A 20,410-nucleotide genomic window follows, 5' to 3' on the forward strand; every position below is an offset into this window, starting at 1 on the left:
CAAACCTGTGTTTAACAATAAGGTCAGCATGACATAAAGCAACAAGAGCCAGTAAATTGAAAATGAGGCTGACATTCTGGGACTAGGCCAGCAGTCCTGCAACAGTCTTCCAGACTCCACAGCTGCATAAGGCTGTGGACAAGCTTGGGCGCAGCCCCTGTGCCTGTGACCTGAGCTCTGCCTTGGAATGAGGTCAGCTCCAAGGAGGAGAACAAACCCCTTGGTGTTTTTCTTTGCTTTGGTTATAGGATATTCAGAGAAGGTATGTATTAAATCATTTCTTCCATGAAAAGCTGCTGTGTTTAACTTACTACCAACACCCCCAAATTCTTAAATTTTCTCCAGTGACAGGGTGGACAAATTATTGAAGAAAACTATTCTTTCCTGCTTCTTTTCAGTTTTTAAGGCCACATTGATTCTAGGCCTAACTTTAGAAGTGTAGGTTCTATTAGCTCCAGCTAACTGATGGTCTGTAAGGTCTTCTTTCCTGAGCTTATTAATAAATAGGGTTGTGATCCAACCTGAACTCAATAATCTAGGCCCAGTTCAGCTTGGATTCATCTTATGGATGTTGACTAATCTGGCTTGGATTACATTTTATGATATGGGTGAGTAGTCAGTTGTTTTACTGCTTTTTGTTCAATTTTGGATTTAATAAGGACCATAGAGTGTGGAATAATGGTACATTAAATAGTCCGCAGATGCTAGGGAGAGAGAAACAGAGACTGTTCTTTTCACTCGGCCATGAATAAGAAAAAAAGAAACCACAAAACCTAGGTGATGTTCTTTTCATTAAAATCATTTCATGACAGTGTAGTAAGGATAAGCAATTTAGGACTTGGTGAATTTTTGCTAGACTATCTGGCTCTTTATTTCGTGTAAAATTTTAAGAGATGTAGAAATTTCCCACATCCAATGGCTATTGAACAGGCATACTTTGGGAAAAACAAACTTAAGCCATTACTTGTCTTCTTGTCCACTTCACTTTATCAGTGGGGACCACAGTTGTTGAGTTATTGAATACAAAAATAGAGTATCATCTTTAAATTTGAAAAAAATATGTTTTTGCAAGTTTTGAGTGCTTATGCACATGGCTCTGGAGTTGTAAAAATATTTAAAATGATTCATATTCTATCCTGACTTCTGATGTGTGAAGGATAAGTATGGATGAGAGAAACTGCTCAGGTATTCACAGCAAAAACTAAAAATGTAATAGCCATCCTACCAAAGGAATAAAAGACAGATTAAAGCAGACATAGATTTCTTGTGGGCTTTTTGTATCATAACCTTCGTAGGGATAGGAATGTTGATTTTTGGGTTGATGACTTCATTGTAATTTCTAAACCCATTGTTCCCTTGTATGGAATTGCTGCCATGGTAAAAATAATTTGAGCATGGGTTTTTGGAGGGGCTGTGTTCTAGTCAGGCTCTCTGTTCTAAAAAGACACTTAAAAATGTTAAAATCAGTGTCATTATTTTAAAATGTCTACAATGAAAGAGTGATAGGCTCTTTAGAACTTTGATAAAACAGGCCCTAAACTCAAAACACTGTATTTTTTCAGCAGAAGAAATTACTTGAATACTTCCAGCCCTAATTTCAAATGATTTCAATCAAATATATCATAACACATGGTGACATAAATAAAACAATGAGACTTTCTAGAATCCCGCTTTCACTGTAGAATACAGCTGGTGAGTTTGATAAAATTATAGCCAGAACTATGGCTTAATGAAAACAAAATAGTAGCAATTACTATTTCTGAAGGCCTATATACGTGTTGTTTTTTTTTTGTTTTTTTTGTTTTTTTTTTGGTTTCCATTTCTATTCATTACAAAGCACTTGGGAAAGGCAGGTTTAATCAGAGCGGTTAAATGACTTGCTTAATCTCATCCAGCTAGTAAGTGGCAGAGAAGGGGGGCACAGTCCTACGTCAGCTATCTCCACAGTGCCCATCATCAAAGACATGACTATCTGTGGATAATTTAAGTTACAGATTGACATGCCATGGCTACTTACAAGGCACAGTTTTGGCAAAAAAACATACTGTTCATCATATTTCCGTATCATCTGTATAGCAATAAATTATCTTAATGTTAAATGTGAAAAAATAACATAGCATTGCCTTATTAAAAAGTGCCACATCTTTAAACATTAAACACACACACAATTGTCACATAACTACTGATAATGGAGGTATAATGCTTTAGACTCAAATGGCTTTTCAAACCTTTTTACGGAAAATATTTTCATTAACTCAAGAATCTATTTCAGTAACCTTCAAGTATTTCCTGATCTATAACCTGTCTTCTTATGATTTAGTGTCATTTTAGAGCTACCAGAAAGAACACGACCTGTAAAATGAAGATAATGGTTATGATGACTAAATAGTAACGGAGACATTAGGACTTTGTAGAGAAAAAGATTTAGAAATTAGATATTTTCCATTTGGTGAAGCCCATATTCTTTTTAAAAAGGTGTTTTATTTTTTAAGCTTAGCCTTAAATATTAAATCCTAGTGTTTAGACATCTACATTGCAGACAGAGATCAACATCGAAGATATCAAACATTTTAACAAAAGCCAAACCTGTGGCCACCACATTCTATTCCCTCATAGTTGAGTGAAATTAGAAAATTTTAAAGTTATTATGGAAATTAAATCTATGCTGGTGGAAATGATTTATATCATCAAAGTAGTGGTTTAATTCAAAGTAACAAGAATCAGATAATAAAATGATCACAACATCAACTGTTCCCTGAGTCCATCACTTAAGCATAAAGGGCTAATAATATTGTTTTTGTTTCTTGCGTTTTCTTTTTTTGGATAGACCTACATTCATTTTCTTATGTCACACAGTTCATTCTGAGAGGTGTCACTCTCACAGAGGTAGATTTCCTGTAACTATTATATTTGGGAGATGTTAAAAATACTTTTTTCTTGGGATGACATTTGTGGGGAAAATATATTGAAAGCCTTTTCAATAAGATTTAATGCAAATGAATTACTGACACATAAAGGTGTTATTGAATATTTACTTTAAAGTTAGTACTTTGTGCTGCACGGGTATCAGTAAAATTATATGTAAATGTTTTGTACCTGTCTAGTGTATGTTGAGTGTACAAATATTAAAATGCCTATTTATCAGGCACTGTAATTTATACCTACTACTGGACTGTAACTTTCCTGAGTTATATAGTCTTTCTTCAGCTCCAAATTCTCATAAGGCTTATTAGCACATTTTTCTTGTGCTAATACCAGGTATTCAATCAATATTTGTTGAATGAAATTAGAAATGAAGAAAGTTTTTATACTGAGGTTTACAGTACAAAACAATTTAAGGCTACATAAACATAAGAAATAATTGTTTTGTGGAATTTTGCTCAGGGAGAGAAATAATACTCCATTCATTCAGTTTAAAAACTTACAACAAGGAATCTAAAGTATTGTCCTTAAGACACATAAAATATACTTCTATTCTTCTATGTTATAGTCAGTAAAGGGAGAGATCTCACAAAGTAGGAAGCAAAGGTGGAAAATTTAAAAGTGATGAAGATAATTGATGGAGATAAAGCATGGGAGAAGAAGGTGATAAAGTCATGGGTACAGAAATATGCAAAAATGTAACCAAAGAATGATCGAAATCTACAGTAATACCAAGACAGAGAGAAAATGTCATTCAACTCTCAGTCAACAAACATTACTGTCCACTTTATATGGCTCCCAGACTCCTAGGAGAGTCACAATTGTAAAATAACACGCTACTGTAACTCAAATGTGCACAAAACGGCAGGTAAACTCTAGGAGAAGGCAAATTACTGCTTGGAAGACTCAGAGAAGATTTTACAGAAATGACATTTGGCTGAGTCTTGGTTGAAACATGCATGGAATTTGTGTCAAAGGGGGAAAATTCTGGCAGAAATTTGATGGTAAAAAGATTTGCGTGGCTGAAACATATGATGAATTCATGATAGTGGAGGATAAAGAAGAGAAAGGTATGTAAATTGATATCTCCCTCCTCCTCCTCTCCCTTTTTTCTTTCCTTTGATTTGAAAAGATGTTAATAAGCTCTGACCCAAAGGAGCAATTGGCAGGAAAGATATTTTACTACTTTCAAAGGTGAAAGAATTGAGAATCAGTAAGGGTGACTAACTTTCAACAGGCCACAGGTGGTAAGGATACAGTCAGGCCATAATCTTCTGATTTCTTATGTCCACTCACAATACCTCATTAGAGGACAATTCTCTCCCCAAAAAAGGTTATTTTAAAAACCTACAAAACCCACAATACTATTTGCATAATGATAGGAATCTACTTATTAACTTCCTAAGAGATTTTTGTTTCCAGTCTGGAAAATGGTCTTAACATATGAGTTGTTTTGCCTAGTTTGAAGAACATCAATCTATTTTAGTGGTTTTAAACTCTTTCTACATTTTTTGCATTAAAAATACTTTTGAAAATCTGATGAAAGTTATGAATTTCTCCTCACACAAATATATATAGACAAAATTTTGCATACCGTTTTAAAGGTTCACTTTTGGAAATATAATTGAGACAAAGGGAGTTACCTAGAAATAACTTATATAATAGCTTTGTGTTATTACATGTAAGATTTTTTTCTCTTAAGTCAATGATTTGTTAGATGCAAAAGTTAAAAATCCTCACCTACATGGTATGAAATAATATGGATAAGATATAGTTTATTTTAACAATTTTAGTACTTTTTCAATCTTGTAAATTCTTCTAGAAAATATGGGTACACAAAACAAACATTCTAATTATACTTTATAAAGGAAAATAATTAGAACCTCACAATTTTTCTCTTAAATTTACACACTATGATATGTTATAAATGTAAGGCTTTCAGAAGAACATTATAAAAACTCAAGACCTCATAATCCTGACCAAAACAAAAAGATACACCACAAAATTTAATTCTTTAAAAGAAAAAGATGACATTCACTTTTTATGAAAGAGAAGGGGTTTCACCATCCCTGCCAATATCTTGGGTAATTGTGCAGCAATAACTTCAGACATCATTTCTGGAAATTCAACACTCAGTGCCCGGGACTGGATAAATGTATTCAAGCAGTACAGATGAAGTTGTTTGACAAGCTGTTGGTTTAACAAATGAGTAGAAAACATGTAATAAAAATAATAAATTCATATGCTATTCAAACACGGCAATCTTTCTAACTATTTATAATATAAATACTTCTCAAGGTGTTTTTTTCTTACCACAATGAAAATAACTCCCACCATTTTCTAGAATAATATGTAAAATGTTATATACTCGTGATAGAACATTCTGATATTATGGAAAGATTTATTTAAAGAAATGAAAGTTATTCATAATTCTACAGGATAAGCTGTGTGAACATTTTGGTGTATTACTCAAGTTTTTTTTCTTTTTATACCTGCATACAGACATACCCAAGTATCCACACAATATTACACATTTTTCATAAATTCTATTTGCTAATCTAGCTGTTTTATATAACAACATATTGATTCTTCCTATGCCAATAATCCAACATCGTTTAATTTTTATCAAAGTAATTCATGTGTATAATGTTCAAAGTCAAGTAGTACCACATGATTATAAAAACAAAAACAGCAGCAGCAGCATCAATACAGCCTAGCAGTTTCCTGATAGACTTCTTCCCAACCCTATTCCAGCCCCCTAGACACAACTACCTTCAACTTTTTGTAGTCTGTGTCTTTTGATATTTCTATATTTCCACTAAAGTTAGTTTTAGTTTCTACTATGGGAAATGAAGAAAATGAAGCTCTCTTATACTAGACACTCTCTTCCTCAACTACATACATGTTCTCTTCTCCCCAGAGAGAGCTTTTGGCTCAATTTTTAGCTAAAGTCAATATCCAGCATTTATATTATAAAGATTTTTTATGGTTTTCTGCTGGATTGCATCTCCATTCTTATGACTCATTTTTATTTTGCAAAAGTGAATCACCTAGTGTTCTTGTTTGCTTTGTTTTATCTATATTTGTCAGAAAGCCATAGTCAAATTCTCCAACAGAATTGTAAAAATCACCTCAATTACAGTCATACTTACTGGTAATCTCTCAGTTCCATTTATTTTTCCTGGAGCTGGTATCCTAGAACCCTTTGTATTACTGCTCCCATCTAGACTAACTACTGCTCTGCACAGCTTTTGTGCTGGGACATCACTTTGCATCTCTGTTGGGGTGGATCTTTGGCTTAATCCCATGTTTTGTTGTAAGACATCCTGTAGCAGTTCTTGAGAAAGTTGTATCTGAGGTAAACTCTAGGAGACCTTGCATGTTTGAAAATACTTTCATGCTGCCATTGTACTTGTTTGATGGTTTAGCTAAGTATGAAATTCTTTGAAGATTTTCTTTTCCATCAAATTCTGAAGGCACTGCTCCCCTGTCTTCTGGCTTCCAGTGTTGCTGCAGAGAAGTCCAACATCATTCTGAATCCTGATAACTTCTATGTGACCTGTTTCTTTCATCACTGGTATACTTTAAAATATTCTCTTCATTTCTGGCCTGGTACAATTTTACAATAATGTACCTTAGTTCAATTGTGCAGTGCCTCTACACTGGATCCTTATTGTTAGAAAACTCGTATGTTTCAGTTCCAGCAGCTTTTATGATTTCTTACATAAATTTCTCTCCTTGATTTTCTCTATTTTTTCTTCTGGACATTCCTATTGGAGGCTAGAATCCCCTGAATACTAAATTTACTGTAACCCTTCTTTCTAATTTTCCATGTTTTGATCTTTTATTTTTCCTCAGATTTTCCTTTCCATTTCAGCCCTTTCATTGAATTTTTAATTTCTGCCTTTCTTCATTTAATTATCCAAAAGTATTTTCTTGCTAAATGTCCGTTTTAAAAATGTTTTCTGTTCTCATGTCATGGATACCATATCATTCTTATTTCTCTAAGGATGTTAGAAGTTTTCTTCTGTTCTCTGCACTGGTGTTTTTTTCCTTCAAGTTTCTTTTTATTTTGCTTTCTGCCTTTCATTTTAGAGGCTTTACTCAAATAGCTCATAATCTTGGCTGTCTGTTCATATTCAGGAGTAAGACCTCAAAAGTTGACCTGGTGAGTGGATAGCTTTTTTATGCCTTCACTGTCATTTTAATGTGATCTGAACATAGTAGCAATAAAAGCTTGTATTTCATATATCTTGACAAACCACAGATATCTTGTCTTAGTAATCCACCTCTGGTGTTGGGCATTTCTTGTTTGTTTTTCTTTTTTTCCCCTCTGCTATGGTGAACATCCTTGCATGTATATTACATTTGTCTAATTATTTCTTTAAGATAAATCCTAAAAAATAGAAACTTGAAAAGCATGCAAATTTTAACTTTTGCTATATATTGCCTGATTGCCCATCCATCAGCAATGTTATTTATAATTCCATTGAAAATGGCATGAGTCTTATTTTCCACATACATACCTTTGTTTTTACTGTATATATAAAATCTTTTATAATTTTAGGCACAAATATTTTAGAACATATTTAGGAAATGTACCATAATTTCTATCAGCTATTAAATTACCCTCACATTATACAAATACTTGTAAAAGAATATTTGGGTGGTCTACATTGAAAATGAAAGAAAAAAACACAATATAAAGTCTGAGCAGCGTGATCCAAACACTTTTAAAATACAAGTATTAATCTGAGAAAATCATATAAAGTAAAATTTACATGTAACATTTAAAAAGTTACAGAAATTCAGAGAGTAATCGTTGATATTCTGGAATCAACCGAATACTTACATCATGCAAGTTATCAAGAAGTTTTGTAAGTTGATAGAAACGCTGTGAGCTCGACACAACTCCTTTTTGCCTCAAACCAATTGCCTTGATGAGCTCTCTAATGTAGCTTGCCCTCATCTCCTCAAACTGGGTTTGACTTCGTAGCCCTTCTAAAGGAACTGTAAGAAGACAATTAAAAGTGGCAGTTGTGTATGAAAAGATGACATTAACAATTTATAACATATATTTCTGAGCTATATAATGATTTCTTCTGATACATGACTCTAGAAAAAAAAACACCTTATATAGGAAAGAGATAGTGTTATTGATGGCATCAGGACATACAAACTTCTAGTTCACTGGAAGAATATAAGAAGTAATAGATATATTAAAGAACACTTCAGCTGACCTGTTTTAGACCTGTATCAATGGATTGTGCAATTAACTTAGCATTTGCTCAAAAGAGCACCTGGCCTTATTCTACATGCTTCTTAAATACATGGTTTGACTTAGTTTACAGTTGAATGTAATCTGGATCTATTTTTCCCTTCTTTTTAATGAATACTTGGATCTCTTAGTAAACTTTTGTCTTCTTTATATAAATCTCAAGTATTCGTCATTAAGATTATTCTTAGATGATTTATCTTTCTGTTGTAATTTTAAAAATTGCTTCATTAAGTTTTCTAATGCCTTCCTGCTGATATGGGAGAAAGGTATTAATATTTAAATATTTATCTTATATCCAGCCACTTTGTTACACAGGCATATCTTGGAGATATAGCCGGTTTGGTTCCAGACCACTGCAATAAAGGAAATATTGCAACAAAGTGAATCACATGCATTTTTTGGTTTCCCAGTCCACGTAGAAGTTATATTTACACTACACTAGAATGTATTCAGTGTGCAACAGCATTATTTAAAAAGTGAACATACCTTAACTAAAAAATACTTTATTGCTAGAAAATGGTAACAATCATCTGAGTCTTCCATGAGTCAAAATCTTTTTGCTGGTGGAGGGTCTTGTCTAAATGTTGATGGCTGCTGATTGGCCAGGGTAGTGGTTGCTGAAGGTTGGGGTGGCTATGACAGTTTCTCAAGATAAGGCAACAATGAAGTTTGCTGCATCAGTTGACTCTTTTGTGAATAATTTTTCTGTAGCATGCAATGCTAGCAGTTTGATGGCATTTTACCCACAGTAGAACATCTTTCATAATTGGAGTCAATCCTCTTAAGTCCTGCTGCTGCATTATCAACTAAGTTTATGTAATCTTCGAAATCATTTGTTGTCATTTCAATAATCTTCATAGTATCTTCACTAGAAGTAGATTCCAACTCAAGAAACCACTTTCTTTGCTCATCCATAAGAAACAACTCCTCATCTTTCAAGTTTTATCATGAAACTGCTTCAATTCAGTCATGTCTTCAGGGTCTACTTCTAATTTTAGTTCTCTTGCTCTTTTCACACATCGGTAGTTATTTCCTCCTCTGAAGTTTTGAACTCCCTCAAAGTCATCCAAGAGGGATGAAATAAACTTCTTCCAAACTCTTGTTAATTTTGCTATTTTCACCTTCTCCCATGAATCATGAATGTTCTTAATGGCATCTAGAATGGTGAATCCTTTCTAGAAGGTTTTCAATGTAGCCAGATCCATCAGAGGAAACACTATCTATGGCAGCTACAGCTTTACAAAATATATTTCTTAAATAATAAGACATGAAAGTGGAAAATTACTCTTTGATCTACGAACTACAGAATGAATGTTGTGTTAGCAGAAATGAAAACATTAATCTCCTTGTATATCTCCATAAGAGCTCTTGGCTGACTAGGTGCATTGTCAATGAGCAATAATATTTGAAAGTAGTATTCTTAGCAATAAGTCTCAATAGTGGGTCAAAACATTCAGTAAACCATGCCATAAACAGATGTGCTATCATCCAGGCTTTGTTGTTCCATTCATAAAGCACAGGCAGAATAGACTGAGCATAATTCTTAAAGGCCTTAGGATCTTCAGAATGATAAATGAGCATTAGCTTCAGCTTCAAGTCACCAGCTTCAGCTTCAAGTCACCAGCTTCATTAGCCCCTAACAAGAGAGTCAACCTGTCCTTTGAAGCTTTGAAGACAGACATTGACTTCTTCTCTGTAGCTATGAAAGTCCTAGATGACATCTTCTTCCAAAGGAAAGATGTTTTATCTACCCTGAAAACCTGTTTTTTAGCACAGGTACTTTCATAAGTAGCGAAAATCTTACCTAGATTTTCTGGGTAACTTGCTGCAGCTTCTACATCAGCACTTGCTGCTTCATCTTATACTTTATGTTATGGAAATGGCTTCTTAAATCTCATGAACCAACTTCTGCTAGCTTCAAACTCTTTTCTGCTCCTTCCTTACACCTCTTAGCCTTCCTAGTATTGAGGAGAATCAGGGCCTTCCTCTGGATGAAGCTTAGATTTAAGGGAATACTGTGGCTGGTTTGATCTTCTATTCAAACCACTAAAACTTTCTCCATATCAGCAATAAGGCTGTTTTGCTTATCATTCATGTGTTCACCGGAATAGCACTTTTAAAGTCCTTCAAGAACTCTTCCTTTGTATTTGAAACTTGGCAGTTGCTTGGCTCAGGAGACCTAGTTTTCAACCTATATCAACTTTTGACATGCCTTCCTAATTAAGCTTAATCATTTCTACCTCACACTTGCAACTCTTTCTTTTACTGGAACACTGAGAGGCCATTCTAAGATTGTTAGTTGGCCTAATTGCTTTTTTTTTTTTTTTTTTTTTTTTTTTTGAGACAGGTTCTTGCTCTATCGCCCAGGCTGGAGTTCAGTGGCACAATCTCAGGTCACTGCAACCTCCGCCTCCCAGGTTCAAGCAATTCTCCCGTCTCAGCCTCCTGAGTAGCTGGGATTACAAGTGTGTGCCATCATGTCCGACTAATTTTTGTCTTTTTGGTAGAGACGGGGTTTCACTATGTTGGCGAGGCTGGTCTTGAACTCTTCACCTCAAGTGATTCGCCCACCTCAGCTTCCCAAAGTGCTGGGATTACGGGCGTGAGCCACCATGCCCAGCCTTGGCCTAATTCCAATATTGTTGTATCTCAGGGAACAGGGAGGAAAATTACTATTTCTTAAGCCTATATTTATCCCCTGCAGCCAGATCGAAACTTGGTTTCCATTTTCCCTAGAAAAGAAGGCCAGATATATAAACTTATGAAAAACAAATAAGTTAATTCTTTGGTTTTGAGTTTTCAAGATCTTATATATAAAGGAGACTCTGAAGAGTAATTTTGGCAATTCAGTATATCTATGCAAATTTTTGTCAATTGAAAACTTAACTCCAGTAGGTACATCTATATGTATATCTAGAACCTCTTTTTTTTTTAATTTGTATAAATTTAAGGAATATCTGTGCAGTTTCGTTACATGAATATATTGCACAGTGGTGAAATCTGTGCTTTTGGTATAACCATCACCCAATAATGCACATTGTATCCATTAGGTAATGTCTCACCCCCCTCCTACCTTTCCAGCCTTCTAAGGCACCACTGTCAATTATTCTACACTCTATGCCCATGTACATGCATTATTTAGCTCCCATTTATAAGCGAGAACATGTGGTATCTGACTTTGTCTCTGAATTGTTTCACTTAAGATAATGACTTCCTGTTCCATCCATGTTGCTACAAAAGACACACTTTCATTCTTTTTGATGGCTGAATACTATTCCATTGTGTGTGTGTGTGTGTGTGAATACATCACATTTTCTTTATCATATTATCTGTTGATACACACTTGGATTGATTCCCTATCTTTGCTATCATGAATAGTGCTGTAATAAACAAGAGTGCAGGTGTCTTTTTGATATAATGATTTCTTTTCCTTTGGGTAGATATCCAGTGGTGGGATTGCTAGATAGAATGGTAGTTATATTTATAGTTTTTTGAGAAATCTCCATATGGTTTTCCATAGAGGCTGTACTAATTTTCTGGAGCTACTTCAAATAGCAGTCATTTCAAACCTTCACAACTCTCTTTAAGGTTACCAACCAATCCCTATATTTCCCTCAGCTGTAAACATGAATGTAAAATTATTTTTTCTTAATTCTTTCATAGTAAATCCCTTTACTAAGATTTTAGTGTATTTTTTTTTTTTTTTTTGAGACAGGGCCTCACTCAATCACCCAGGCAGGAGTACAGTGGCACAATCATTGCTCACTGCAGCCTCAACTTCCTGGGTTGAGGTGATTCTCCCAGGATCCTCCCAGCTACCTGGGACTACAGGCACTTGCCACTATGCCTGGCTAATTTTTTGTATTTGTTTTTTAGAGAGAGGGTTTTGCAAGTTGCCTAGGCTGGTCTCAAACTCCTGGGCTCAAGCCATCCGCCCGGCTTGGCCTCCCAAAGTGTGATTAGAAATGTGACCTACTACATCTGGCCTTTAGTGTAATTTTGGAGAGAACAATGTAAAAATGTTTGTTCAACCTACTGTCTATTCCTGGAGGTTTATATTTTCATTTTTAATCAAGTGAGAGGTTTAAGTTCATAACTACCAAATCATCAAAGTTTTACTTTGCCAATCTTCTCCTTGCATTTATTTTATAAAGGTATTTGAGATTGAAGATGATTTCTATTTCTTCTAGTTTGTTTTTTAATTATTTGAGTGTTCACATTTAACTCAATTATCTGTTATTCAAGGATATAATTTGAGCTACATATCCAAACAGTTTTTTTCCAAATATAAAACTATTTTTCTTAACATTTATTTGTTTCAGACTCATTGATTTGTGGTTTCCACTATACTATTTATGTTCTAATATATACTTGTCTGATTTGCCCAAAAGTTCAGTATATCTCTTCTCCCATGCTGTATTAATTATAGCAGCTTTCTAACTCCCTGCATATTTTTGTAATGCTTATCTATTTATTCTTCTAGTTTTAAAGATGGATTTTCAATAGGTTTGTCAAGTTCACCCTCTTCTCCCCAAATCTGATTAGAATCTTGATTAGAATTTTGGAAAGCGTAAGTACTATTCATTAAATAGTTTCTTTTTCTTCCTTTTTGTGAAGTGGCAAGTGGCTAAAAATCTTACTCTCTATGGTATGTGAGTGGAAGTTGTATGAATCTCACTTCCTTTTCTTACCACTGCTCTGTGATTGCCTAAGTTTCTAAGTGACAACAATGAGCAGAGCCTCCCTGTTGATTAATTCCATTGTTGTTTAATTCCCCAGCATAATGTTGCCTATCCATAAATAGAGAATTATGCTAAGGATATAAGCCAATTTGGAAGATCTACGACTATCTGTGACATAAGTGCTATAGGATTCATTCCTTCATGCAAAGAAGGGCAGGAGCTAATTACTATATTATTAAATGTATTCCAGTTGACTCTCTGGGCTGGTTCCACGTGAATATCCTTTGTTCAGTCGATGCTCTGTCACCAAATTAGCCTTGAAATTCCTTGTCCAAATAGGGTTCCCAAGAGGGTTATGTATTGATCCCTGTCTTTGCATAGATTCCATGAGGAAGCCTTCCATTTCAGGGTTTAGCTCTCCTGCCCTTCCCTCCTGATCTGCACCCCCTAGCCATTTGAGATTTGGGCCCTTAGAAAGAAGTCCCTGTAAAGATGTTGCCGAGAAAGACCATAGGCTCACCCTCGGCCTGAGGTCTTAGCTCCCTGTGGTTCTCATACAAATCACAATGCATCAAGGAAGCATCGGTTTGTACATTTGAGGGCTGATCCTGCCTATGCAAGGGTCAAAGCAGCGGCTTTTTCTTTTTTTTTTTAAACTTTTCCCACCCAGACCATTGGGGATCCACTGAGGCAGAGGTAAGTATGTTCCTTGGATATAAGAAAAAGTGGAACGGATATTTGCCTGTCCTTCTGGTGATCAATGCAATGCTTTATAAAACATAATTTCCTCTTTCTTCTGGGCCTATAGCTAGGCTGTATTTCCCAGCCTTTCCTGCAGCTTAAGTGCCTTGGAATGTGGGTGAAAGTGACGTATGATAGTTTCAGATCTAGCCTTCAAAATCTCTCTCACTCAGTGCTCATTTCTAGTCATGTCCAACAGAGGTTTGCAAGCCACTAGGAAAGGGTGGCGCCACTGGCTAGAAGGAGCCTGGGTGTTTCTTGCTAACTCACGGGACTGTGTCTGTAATAAAGAAACCACTATTACATTAAGATGCTAATCTTTATAGTTACATGTTTTAACAATTTATCTTGATAAAAATAATTCTAAACAAAATTATATATTTTATATAGTAAATACATTGGGGATGGGGTGAGAGTGGTGGTAGAGGAGAGTATGGTTTGTGCTTACCCAATATTAATTGCAGTCGTGTATCACTTAATGATGGGGATATATTCTGAGAAATGTGTCCTTATGCGATTTCATCATTGTGTGATTGTCACAGAGTGTACTCACACAAACCTAGATGGTATAGACTACTATACACCTAGGCCTTATACCTAGGCTATGAACCTGTACAGCATGTGACTATTGAATACTTTAGGCAGCTGTAACACAATGGTAAGTGTTTGTGTATCTAAACACAGAAGAGGCATAGTAAAAATCTAATATAAAAGATACAAATGGAACACTTGCATAGGGGACTTAACATGAATAGAGCTTGCAGGACTGGAAGTTGCTCTGCATGAGTCAGTGAGTGAGTGGTGAGAGAATGTGAAGGCCTAGGACATTACTATACACTACAATAGCCTTTATAAACACTGTACACTTAGGCTACACTACATTTATAAAAATATTTTTATTTCTTTTATAATAAATTAGCTTTACTGTAACTTTTTTTACTTTATAAACTCTAGTTTTTTAACTTTTTGACTCTTTTCTAATAACATTTAGTTAAAAACAAAAATACATGGTACAGTTCTCTTTCTTTCTTTCTTTTTTTAGAGACAAGTTCTCACATGTTGCTTAGGCTGGACTAAAACTGCTGGGCTCAAGTGATCCTCTCACCTCAGCCTCCCAAGTAGTGGGGACTACAAGGCACATGCCACTGTGCCTAGCGTTCTTTCTCTGTGTCTTTATTCTATAAACTTTATCTATTTTTAAATATTTTCTTTTTTGCTTAAACTTTTTTGTTAAAAACGAATACCCAAAATACACATTAGCCTAGGCCTACACAGAGTCAGAATCATCAATATCACTGTCATCCACCCCCACATCTTAAATCACTGGAAGGTCTTCAGGGGCAGTAACAGACATGGAGCTGTCATCTCCTAGGGTGACGTATGTCCTTTTCCGGAATCCCTTCTGACAGACCTGCCTGAGGCTGTTTTGCAGTTAACTTAAAAAAAAAGTAGAAGTAGTGACTCTAAATAGAAAAGTATAGTAAATACATAAACCAGTAAGAGTTGTTTACTATCATTACCAAGTACTATGTACTGTACATAATTGTATGTGCTATACTTTGTATGACTGGCAGCACTGTAGGTTTGTTTACATCAGTATCACCAGGAACATGTGATTAGTGCATTGTGCTATGATGTTACGGTGGCTGTAACAGGACTAGGCGATGATAATTTTTTAGCTCCATTATAATCTTAGGGAAACATTGTATATGTGGTCTGTTGTTGACCAAAATGTTATTATGTGGCACATGACTGTAGTTTATATTACTGAATTAGGTGAATATGAAAGCGTAATTAAATCATTTTATCTAAAATAAAAAGAAATTGATGAGGCTATTTTAGTATTATATGGTAGGTAAAAGATGAAAAAATCAAGTGATTTTATTAATGTCTATAACAATATATTGGGTATTTCTTCTTTATAGTTATAATCCAAGATGTCTACCTTATATATAACTATATAATCATATTGTTTGAAACTTTTCTAATGTCTTAAGAAACTAGATATCTTGCATTAAGTTACTTGAACTCACTTGTATTAAGAAGTAACAATACTTTCATACAGAGGAATTCTTCTTGGCTAACTTGAAGCTTGACAAACTCCTGTGGGATCTGCCACATGGTAAGGCATAATGAATAGAATGATGATTCTTTCATCCGCTGTCTTGCATCACATACAATACACAAAAGAAAAAGCAACAGGAAAAAAAAATAGTGTCTCAGCCAGTTTAGGTAATTTATCAGGGAATATGATTTTGGTAATTACCTTATATATTATTGAATATGACTATTGCTTTTAATAAATGAACCCAATATTTGGAATTTTAAATATCTTCTAAACTTTTCACAATACTGCATTTTTGAGGTTAAGAAATTTTAAAACTAGAAAATTATATTAAATACACAGTGACTAAGATTAACATTATTTCTCACTTTTATTATCACACTTTAAATACCTAAACCAAGAAAACAGCAGGGGTGTAGGAGTTGAGAATGTGGAGCTGAAAAACGCTCAGAAATGTTTTATTTACTTACAATTTATTTTCTATGAAAAATTACATAATTTTGTGTGCAATTAAATAGGAGAAGTCAGTTCACAGAAATTACCATATTTAGAACTTTTCTAGGGAAATATACAATGATACAGAAAAGAGTAAAAGAGGACACTGGCAAGCATTAATTAATCGACAAAGTTAAACACAAGTGCTAACGGCTGAGAAAATTTAATTAAGGCATTTTCCCAACCTTGTGTTGTATTATAATGTCCACATTAGTCAAATGAAGCTAACAAGAATAATGAAAAGAAAACTAGATTTTGACTCAAAAGAGATAAGGAATCTCACTGTCATTCAAATTATTTGGCAGATTATATAATTCTCCTGAGACTCAGTTTTCTAAACTGTACAATGAAGAATGCTGATTCCTTACTTATCTCAAGGAATTGCTGGATAAAATGCAATGAAACATGAAAATTATCTAAAAACTGTAAAGACTTATACAAGTTGAGTTATATACTTCTAAGTCAGCATTCACCATTAGAACAATATATTACCATGAAAAGATTCTTATTCAGTTAAAGGTTATATGTAGAAATTAATTAAAATTATTTAAATATAAAGCAAATTGAAATATCTTTCAATTTTTTAAATAAATTACCAGCCTAATTTGTCATGTATGAAGAAAGATGTTTTTAGTTTTTGAATGTAAGTCAGTAACAAAAATATTTCTCATTTTTATTATTGTCATTAGTACCAAGCTATGAAATTTTAAATTGATAAATGAAACATTTATCTTTAAATATATTTCTTGATACATTCTTGATGTGTAAGAAAATTGGATTTGATACAACTATAATATATTTTGAAACGAGGAAAAAGCTCCAAATATCAAATTACCATAAAATGACATTAATATCATATCAAGAACACTAAATATGTGATCATCTATTGAAATATAACTTTCAAAATTATCCTACATGTACACTTATAATAACAAAAACAACCAAAGTTACTACTTACTCATTTAGTATTAGATCAGGTGCAAAATACAGCATCTGCCCACTGACGTGTTTGTAGGATCTCCATCCTAGACCAAACACCATTAAGCTCATCCAAGAATACTGAATGAGAGTTATCTGGTCATCAATATGTAAGTTTCGAAAACCTATAAAATGAAAATAAAAATACAGTGACCATAAAAATGACTGAATTATGTCAAAAATGTTGAAAATACATATAAATCTGAAAATAGGTATACGTAGGGTAATATAATGTTTTCTTTCTCAAAATATTTTACACTGAAAATCAGAAAACATTAATAAATAATACAGCCTAAAATATCAGCAACTTTGGAAGTCACTTGAAATTAGTCACTGTGATTTAGCATTTCTGGGATTTTGCTAAGTGAATCCATCATCCATCACTCATTCATGCAACACCCATTTAATGAGAACCATTCGTGTGCCAGGCACTGTATAAAAATGAAGATGAGTAAGACTCAATCCTAGCCTCAAAAGAAGTTCACAGCTCAACAGGAGAAACAAGCACATGAGTGCTGGGGTAGAGAAGGTTAAAAGGGAGTGCATCAGTCAATCGGGAGGGAGGTCAGGAAAAACTTTCTAGAAAAAAAAGAGAGGTAATGCCTGAATGGAAAATAATCAGTTTGTTAAATCTCAGTTCTTTGGGATTTAAACATAAACTGGTCTTACTTTGTAAAACCACTGCTTTCAGTTGTGTTATATCTAATTATCTTTTAACAACCCTTAACTATGTTGGGTAGATTCCAGTCTTCAGGTCACTTTCGTTCTCTGAAACTTAATCTAGTCTTGTTTTAAACTTCTGTGTGGCTTAAGAGATTTAGAATCTGTGTGTGTGTGTATTGGGGGGTGTGGTATGAATGCTCTGGTCTTTCATCCTCTTTTAGGCTGTTCCATGGTGTTGGTGGCAGAAGGATGGCAGGGAAAGGGCAAATGAATCTTGACTTAATCATCACAAGTCTCTCCATGTCTTCCCAATTCTCAAGGGAAGATCATTAGCTCAACAATGAGTAACATAAAGGTGGGAGAAGCAAAGATGTGTTTGGAGACGTAGGTTGGGTCAGATCATCCAAGATCTTGCATGTCTATTAAGGAGCAATGGGAGTGACATAGCCTTGCATTGTAGATAGATCATTTTTAGCTATATGGTAGGTGGATTCAAGGGAATAAGTCTGGAGGTAGGGAGGACAGTTGGGAGATACTGTCAAAGCCCAGGTGAGAGATGATAAAAGCCTGAAGTAAGTGAAATCAACACATTGGAATTAAGAGGAGAGAGTGCATCAGAAAAATATTTAAAGGGAAAAATAAAGGACATTTGTCAACTGATTGCAGGTAGATGGGAAGAAGAAGGAATCACATACATCTTTCATTATTTTTCTTGAATGGTAGATGATAACAGCATTGCTGAGATAAAATAAAAGAGAAGCAACTTGCTAGGGAGAAAACAGTTTTGGATAGGATTCAGGGGTCAACATCCTGATATCAGCTGCACATATGAATTAGAAGTATGGGGAGATATCTGGGCTAAAAATATTAATATAAATTTGAAAGTTATATGTATCTGAGTATAACTGAAACATTGAAAATGGAGAATTTTTAAAATTAAAGAGATATGTATATGTCTAGTATAGAGACAATGTTCTGCTGAGAACATCAACCACTTTCTATAAAGCTATTTTAAAAACATCTGTTTTCTCTAAAAATCCACTGATGTTCTTACAAATAAACTGTTTCAAAAGTAAAACCAAAGCAAAATTTAATTCATTAGCTATCAAGAGCAAAGGAAAGTTATTTCCTGACAATGTTAATTATGTCAAGGTAGGTAGCAAAAAAGAAGGCTCTTCTCTTCATACACTTCAGATCATCCCATCTTCACTTGAATAGTAGAAAAATTGCTATTCTCTTCTTAGAACTCCTTAGCCTCAAAAAGACCAAAAACTCAAATGCATATTCATAATTAGAGATGCCATAGTGAGCATTTACCTTTTACTGAGAAGGGATGCTCTTCAGTGTCCAACCTTCTTTTCTCCTTCCCACCTTTCCTCCCTCCCCTTCTCCCTCCTTTCCTCCCTCCCTCCCTCCTTTCTTTCTTCCCTCTCCCCCTTCCTTCCTTTCCTCTTTTCTCTCCTCCTCCCTCGCTGCTCCCTAATACCTTCCTCCTTTCCTTCTTTCCTTCTCTCCTTCCTTCCTCCCCTCCTTCCTTTCTCTGTGTGAACAGAGTTCCCCATTGGTTGTAGTTTTGTGAGAGCAAATGCCTTACCTTCCTACTTTCCCACGAGAAAGCTGGGTAAAGCTTCTCCTTCTCTGGACTTGGTGCATAGGTTTGGCCCATGGAACATATACTAACAGGAATTTGAATCAGAAAATACTAAAGCAAAGACAAAGATATGACTATTTATTCTTGATGGTGGTGGTGTCCAGATAACGAGAACCAATGGGAGGATTTGTGATGCTTGCTTTTTAGCCCTTCAGATGTGCCTTGGCTTCTGCCCATATTCTAAGCTTGTCCTCTAGCTTCTATTCAGTAAACCCCTGGTGTCCTCTCAGTAAATTATTTTTTTTTCTTTTGCTTCTGAAAGTCAGGGTTTTTTGTTGTTGCTTGTGTGTTTTATACTTAACATAGTTGATTTTTATTGCTGGCATCCAAGAATCCTGGTTTACTCAGGTGCAGGAAGACTCTCTAAATAACCAGCCAAAAAAAATTTTGGCATGCAAGTTTTATCATTTTTTTATTTGCATATGACTTGAATGTGTCTTCAAGTATAGGTCTATATAATAACTTTTTAAGAAAATTATAAAGCTCAACACAATAAATCTAATACATAAGTGCTGCTTGTAAGTCAAATATTTAAGAGACTACAAAAATGGGTAATTTTGTGATAACATTTAGAATCATTTGACAAGAGATCAATGAATCGTCTTAATTTTTGAAAAGGAAGCCTTTCTAAAGTGAGGCACATATAAACCTCCCTATTGCTGATCTGTCTCAACAAGTTGGAAGGAATTCAGGATGGAAGACCCAAGTTCCAGTCCTGGCTCTACCACTTACTAACAGCCACTTTGGAAACATTACTTATTATCATTGAATCTAAATTTCTTCATAAGTAAAAATCACAATTGACAGTGATAACTAACTCAGTGAGTTGCTATGAGACAAAAGGGATAATTATGCACATTGTAGAACACTATGGAGATATTCATTAGTCTATCAATGCAACAGAATTGCTCATTGGAGTAATACTAGTATGAAAT

General features: G+C 34.6%; 1 protein-coding gene across 4 annotated transcripts in view; it reads right to left on the bottom strand.

The window, feature by feature from the left end:
* Positions 1-4,895: 4,895 nt before the first annotated feature.
* Positions 4,896-20,410, bottom strand: part of PGR (progesterone receptor) — an 84,293-nt gene continuing 68,778 nt past the window's right edge. For 3 of the 4 annotated variants that reach the window (XM_032168113.2, XM_032168112.2, XM_058446516.1), the window contains 4 exons: positions 17,142-17,286; positions 15,657-15,787; positions 7,775-7,932; positions 4,896-5,112 (listed from right to left, as the gene is read on the bottom strand). In XM_032168113.2, the coding sequence (XP_032024004.1) occupies positions 4,957-5,112; positions 7,775-7,932; positions 15,657-15,787; positions 17,142-17,286 (590 nt within the window). In that variant the 3' untranslated portion in view covers positions 4,896-4,956. Of the gene's footprint in view, positions 5,113-7,774; positions 7,933-15,656; positions 15,788-17,141; positions 17,287-20,410 lie in introns of those variants that run through there. The other variant, XM_058446515.1, reaches the window with a different exon arrangement.

This window comes from Hylobates moloch, unplaced genomic scaffold, assembly GCF_009828535.3.
Source record: "Hylobates moloch isolate HMO894 unplaced genomic scaffold, HMol_V3 SCAFFOLD_11, whole genome shotgun sequence".
NCBI lineage: Eukaryota > Metazoa > Chordata > Mammalia > Primates > Hylobatidae > Hylobates > Hylobates moloch.